Source organism: Neltuma alba, unplaced genomic scaffold (genome assembly GCF_004799145.2).
Source record: "Neltuma alba isolate B1F8T4 unplaced genomic scaffold, ASM479914v2 tig00000622_pilon, whole genome shotgun sequence".
In the NCBI taxonomy this organism is placed as follows: Eukaryota; Viridiplantae; Streptophyta; class Magnoliopsida; order Fabales; family Fabaceae; genus Neltuma; species Neltuma alba.
The window spans coordinates 14,764-21,041 of record NW_021632118.1 but is presented as its reverse complement, the minus strand read 5'-3'; the positions used below and the strand labels follow the sequence as shown (position 1 = coordinate 21,041).

At 34.8% G+C, this 6,278-nt stretch overlaps 1 protein-coding gene across 1 annotated transcript; it reads left to right on the top strand.

The window, feature by feature from the left end:
* Positions 1-1,570: 1,570 nt before the first annotated feature.
* On the top strand, positions 1,571-4,494 carry LOC114742211 (myb family transcription factor EFM-like). Its single transcript, XM_028930492.1, has 4 exons — positions 1,571-1,778; positions 2,216-2,881; positions 3,001-3,077; positions 4,060-4,494. Exons 1-4 carry the CDS (start codon positions 1,571-1,573, stop codon positions 4,468-4,470), a joined length of 1,362 nt encoding a protein of 453 aa, XP_028786325.1. The 3' UTR covers positions 4,471-4,494.
* The last annotated feature ends 1,784 nt before the right edge of the window (positions 4,495-6,278 follow it).

Sequence of the window (6,278 nt, the reverse complement as noted above, 5' to 3'; positions counted from 1 at the left end):
GATTTACAAAGGTAACTGTAATAGGAGTTTTATCTCAACTTAAATGAACGTGTTTATAAGAATTTAATATTCATAGCTCCAAACAAACCCTAAAACTCATAGTATAAATATGAGAGGAACCATGCTTATTAATTATGACTTATCATTTATCAATAGTATAATCATCTATATATTTATTCATTTTTTATATTGATTGATTATATATTTACATCTCGAAAGGCATTATGATCTCATTAACCGTTGAACATGGTACTACTTAGACTCTATATGTCATGAATCAATTTAACCTTATGTTTGAAATGAGGCAAATGGAGGGGAGGGAAGGAAAAAATTTAATGAGTTTGATTCAAAAGATTAAAAAAAAAAAAGTGGAGTTATAAAATTTTAGTAAAAAAAAGATCTAAGGTAAAAAGGTAATAAAAATAATTAAAAGTTTTAAATTTGGACACTTTAGATATAATTTTTTTTATTTATGTTGTTTTAAAATAATTATTTAAATGGGTATAGAATCTAAAATAATCTCTTAACTATCATTTTTTTAAAAAAATATTTTTATTTTACAATAATTAATTAAAATATTAAATCTGCTCTAGACGGACCGGCTAGCACCCAAACCGGTTTCTTTTCATAGTACCGGAGAGACCCTAAATGTGCTCCTTTGACTTATTCATGTACATAGATTAGTAAGTTGTACATTGGATTTCCATAGAAAATACAATGTCAGATGAAGAATATAAAGGGTGACAAGAAAGAAACTGCTAATAAAGCTTCATTTGAAGCCGCCCGAGAATCTGAGAGAGTCGCTAAGGTTGCAGATAAGAAAGGAAAAAGAGAGTATATAATGGGCATAAAGAAGTTAAAGCAAAGAATGAGAGAGAGAGAGGGAGAAATTAAAGGACTTAACACAGTAAGAAGAAGAATCCTCTTTAGTTTATATTGGCGATATTCCTACAAAGACTGCACAAAAAGTTCCATACAACGATGCTCTGAGTATGCACATGAACCTCTAATGTCCGCCTCTCTTATTCCCTTTTCTTTTTTCCTTTTTTTTTTTTCTTTTCCCATGTTTTTTCCTAAAAGCAAAAGTTTAGATGAGTTGGATCCCAATAACCCATCTGAATTGAGGTATATTTCATCATTGAAATAACACACAATTAGATAAATAAAGTCTTCTAATTTATAGAAACATTGAGAATTGAACCCATGCTTTTATGATATATTTGTCAGATTTGTTTCTCTTTTACCGATTGGATCAGCCTTGTCTTGCGATTCCCTTATTTTCTGATTTCTCTTAATTCTTTGTGGAAATTTTGATTCCTCTTTGCTTTATCCTCTTTTTTTGGGGTTCTCTTTATTCCTCGAGAAAAGAAGACGATACTCGCTCGAATCCTACTTGTGTTCACAAATCAACATCGTCCCCACCACATCTGAAGCAGGAAGCCAAACACCATCTTTTCTCTTGTTTGTTCCTAACATAACAAATCCCTGCGCCTATTCTGGCATTTATCATCATCTTTATATATAGCTTCTGGTTTGTTGTGTTTGTTTGTACGTACGTTAGAAAACAAATATGGCAATTCCTTCTGAGCGTAGCCTTGATTGCAAACCCCATCACAGCTTCTCCATGCTTCTGAAATCTTTTCGACACCATCACTGTACTGATCAGACTCCTCAGAACCTCACGCTCGAAGAATTCCTTTCTCGCCTCGAAGAAGAACGCCTCAAGATCGATGCCTTTAAGCGCGAGCTTCCTCTCTGCATGCAACTTCTCACCAACGGTACACTTTTCAAATCTTTAAATTAACACACAAACACAGGCAAGGAGCCTCTAATGTCCCACATTTTAATACCCTACTGATCCCCGAACCCACACGTTTTTATCTTTTCTATACTGATCATTAGATTCTACATAAAAGATTAGTGACATTTTGATATCTTAGGAATATGAAATGATGCAATTTTAGATTTTTTATGATATTTAAAAAAAAAAAAACCCAAACCGCATAAAATTTTAAAATATTTTATATAAAATCAGAACCATCCGTAAGATATTAAAATATCACTGGTGTAAAATCTAATGATCATTACAGAGAAGAGAGAACAATTTGGGAAGTTGGGGCATCACAGGGGACATCAAAGAGTTGGGCCTTAGAGGCCACTTGCCCCACACACACAATATGTAGCTTACATGGATTGATCTTCGGTGATGGGACAGCTATGGCGGAATCAAGGCAGAAACTTGAGGCTTTGAGTGGAAATGAAGGCAAGAAAAGTGCAGTTCTGGAAGAATTCATACCCTTAAAGCATTCATCATCAACTAGGGAAAGCCCTGATAAAGCAGCAAGCAACTGTGATAATAAAGCTAATTGGATGATATCTGCTCAGCTATGGAGCCAAGCTAGTGAAGAAACCAAGCCACAATATTCCACAATTGCATCGCCTAATAACTGCAATAAAGAAACTGATCATCGGATGGCCGGGTTCGATGTTGTTAGCCCTAATAAACTACACAGAAATATTAATGGAGGAGCCTTTCTTCCATTCTCAAATAATAAGGAACGAATTAGCTCGAATCAGTGCTCCTCATCGCCGCCATTGCAGACTCTTCCGGAGCTGGCACTTGCTTCTGCTGATGATCAGAAACAAATGGAAGATGAGAAATTATACTCAGAGACGATTGAGGATTCTTCTGGTAAAGGAGGAAGCAATAATTGTAGTGATCAAGGAAAAGGGATTACAGTTTCGTGTGAGGCGAAAACAAACAGTAAAACTGTTTTGACGACGTCCACCACGCAAAGTCATCGGAAAGCAAGAAGGTGTTGGTCGCCGGACTTGCACCGGAGATTTGTGAATGCTCTTCAGATGCTTGGTGGATCTCAAGGTAAACTTTATTAGCAATACTTTTATGATTTTACAATCACTACTATATATGATATAATTTTTTTTTTTACCAGTACTATATATGATATAATAATTGATTTTTTTTTTGTTTATCAACAGTGGCCACCCCAAAACAGATTAGGGAGCTGATGAAGGTTGACGGTTTGACCAATGATGAGGTTAAAAGTCATCTCCAGGTAAAAAAAACGAAAAAGAAAAGAAAAGGCCGCCCACTGATTCTGCTGTCTAATATATATAGAAACATGTTTGGTATTAAACAAAATGTTACATAAATAAATAATTATACATTCATTGAATGACAATAAATAATTTGGGTCTATGTATATTTGGAAAGCATAACCAATATTATTACTTAATAGGCATGATCAAATTAATGATAATTAAGGATATATACTTTACATTTCATGTATTAATAATCTTATCAATATTAAGAATATGCGAACAGCATTGGAAAGAAATGGTTTTAAGAGTTATTTTATAATTTTTGCATAGCCTGAGTGATGACAGGTTTGTAAACAGTCAAGAAATTGTATATATAGATATAAATTAAATAATCTAAATTTTAATTAAAAAATAAATGTAAAAAAATTTAAATTTAAATTTAAATTTGATTGGTACATGATAAACTAGTAGCTCAATTCTTCACTGATTCTTTTGATTGACTAAATCCCTGTTAAGGTAAGTGAAACAGGCGAGAGATTTATCTATTTAAAAAAAATTATATTTTTAATATTTTATTTTTAAATAATATTTTATTTTAGTGTCTTAATTTTATAAGATGATTTTTCATTCCATTAGTCTTAACGCCGTGAATAAAAAATGACAGAAATTTAATTTTTAAATGTTGAGAAAACATTTTTAATATCGACATGTTAAGTTTAATTTTTGAGACAACAATAAGCATTGTAAAAAAATATTATTTCAGACTAACGTTATTAAAATTAGAAAACTAAAAATAAATTTTATCAAATTAAATGAATAAACTAAAAATTTGTATAAAAATTAGATGAGCACTTTTATGATTTTTTAATCTTTAAATTTTTTTGTTGGCAATTTTTAATCTCTAAATTAAATTCATTCTTTTCACCAATTCAATTTTCTATCCACGTTGGTTTCTTTCCTGAGTCATTCTAATGTTTCGGCCTGTTTGGTCCCCAGAAATATCGCCTCCACACAAGACGACCCGGTCCAAACCCGCAAGCAGGTGGGGCGGCAGCACCTCAGCTTGTAGTCCTAGGAGGAATATGGGTCCCACCCGCAACAGGAACCACTAACGCACTCTTTGGCTCGCACCCGGCCTATCATGCTCCCTCACCGCACCACTTCCCTCCCGCCAATCCCTCCCAAGACTTGTTGTTCACCAGGACGACAACACAATCACATAACCACGCTCTTCCCCACCAAGACCACCTCAATGGGTACAAAGCGACTTCGCAGAGCCAGAGATCTCCAGAATCAGAGAGCATAGAAGATGGGAAGTCAGAAAGTAGCAGCTGGAGGCAAGCAGAGAGTAATGAGAACAAAAGGGAAGACAATAAAAGTTGTGGTGCCATCAGCCTCAAATTGTAGTAGCAGTGGAATGTATTCGAGGTTAGAATTAGGATAATTTAACCCCTCGTCCGTGGGTTCAGCTGGCGAAGGGGTCGGACTCTCTCACCAAAGGGAGGGGGTTCGATCCTGGGGAGTGCCACTTTGTTGTGGCTCCAGTCGCGGCGCTGGGGGAGGCATCTCCACAAGCATAGTGAAACTAGGTGATTCCTACCTTTGGGCCAGAAAAAAAGGGCTTGCTTGTCATGCTCCCGTGCCCATAGGGACAGGCCCCAGTGGATCAAGCTTAGGGGCCCTGCCCTTGGATCGTGGGTGAGCTCGACCCCTTTCCTAAAATTTTATTATCAAAAAAAAGAATTAGGATAATTTATCGGGAGAATTGCAACAAAATCCAAAATTAAAAAATAATTACTAAAAAGTCCACACAACAATTTAGCAGCTTGTAATAAAAAGATCCAGAGTAGGATATGACAACTTCAAACTTGTCATTGGGAATTTTTAGTGGTTATATTTCTTTTTTAGGACCTCATTGAAATTCTCCCTAATTTATTGGATCCTCTAAAAGATAAAAATATATAATTAAGGAGAGAAATTCCCGTACAAGTTAGGCGTGTGCTTTCAAAGAGGATGACACTGCATGAAAGTGAGTGTTTTGCTTTTTAATTGCTTTGTTATGTATGTATTCATTTTCAAAGCCAAAAATTATCTTAGAGATCCAATTGAGTTGTGGCATAAAACATCCTTCCATTCACCCTTTTTATTATGCATCCAGAAGTGTTACGATTTAAACGGATCACAAAATAAGCCTGTAGATTAAACATTTGAAATTTGATTTTCAAGTTATTATTCACGGATAAATTTCATATTTTTTTAATCTAAATTTGAAAATTCATAACTAATTATAACAAAATTGTATTAAAGTAATTCAATTCTCCATTTAAAGCTCTTTTAAGTCTCTACAGGAGAAAAATATAAATATAGACTTAAACCTTCTAATTCATACAGTTAGCTCGCTAATGTTTACTATTCATTTGGTCAAACAGTACATATCCAAATTCTCTGCCTTAACTCTGAGCAATTGTGTCTCTTAGCGCATACATCTATTTTAAGTGATCTGCCACTTATTTTAAAGCTTAGGATGTGTACCAAATTTTTAGTAAATTTCATAGGCAAATTCATTTGTTTACACCACTCTCACTCTTTCTCAAATTCGTTGCTCATTATGGGAAAGTTTATCCCCCCTTGACTTGAATTTAACAATTCATATTCATTTCTTACATATATAATCATTCTAACATTGCAAAAATCATACTCATGTATCACCATGCTCAACTTTACCTGCCATCATCATCATCATTTAAAATTACATAACATTGAGAGGCATGTACGCTCAGCCATTACCCTCTGGGGGAGTCTTCCTACTTCCCTATTAGGGTACTGACTCATACCCCTATCTGGCTTACTGTACTCTCAGCCATTACCCTCTGGGGGAGTCTTTTGACTTTGACTCATACCCCGATCAAGTTCTCTCAGCTCAACCATTCCTTTTCTGAGGGGAAGTCTCTTAGTAGTGACTACATACCTCTTAGGTTACTCTCTGTCATTCCTTACTTCTTCTCTATATCTATTTTTCCTGGAGATCACCTCAATTTCATAACCTTAGTTGGACCAATCCTGATAACCCATTACTTTCCTAGATAGAGATTTCACTCATACCGGGTTTTGCTTGAACTAGTACTTTGTTTAAACAATTGCCAGAACCTTTACTCTGATACCAAAATGAAATATCCTACCTTTAACCCCTGAGAGTACGTGTTTGGAAGAGTTAT

Excerpts from the sequence above, each read along its gene's own strand:
- LOC114742211 (XM_028930492.1), top strand. The coding sequence starts at position 1,571 with ATGGCAATTCCTTCTGAGCGTAGCCTTGATTGCAAACCCCATCACAGC. Across the intron at positions 1,779-2,215 it reads CATGCAACTTCTCACCAACG|CTATGGCGGAATCAAGGCAG; the intron begins GTACACTTTTCA and ends GTGATGGGACAG. Across the intron at positions 2,882-3,000 it reads GATGCTTGGTGGATCTCAAG|TGGCCACCCCAAAACAGATT; the intron begins GTAAACTTTATT and ends GTTTATCAACAG.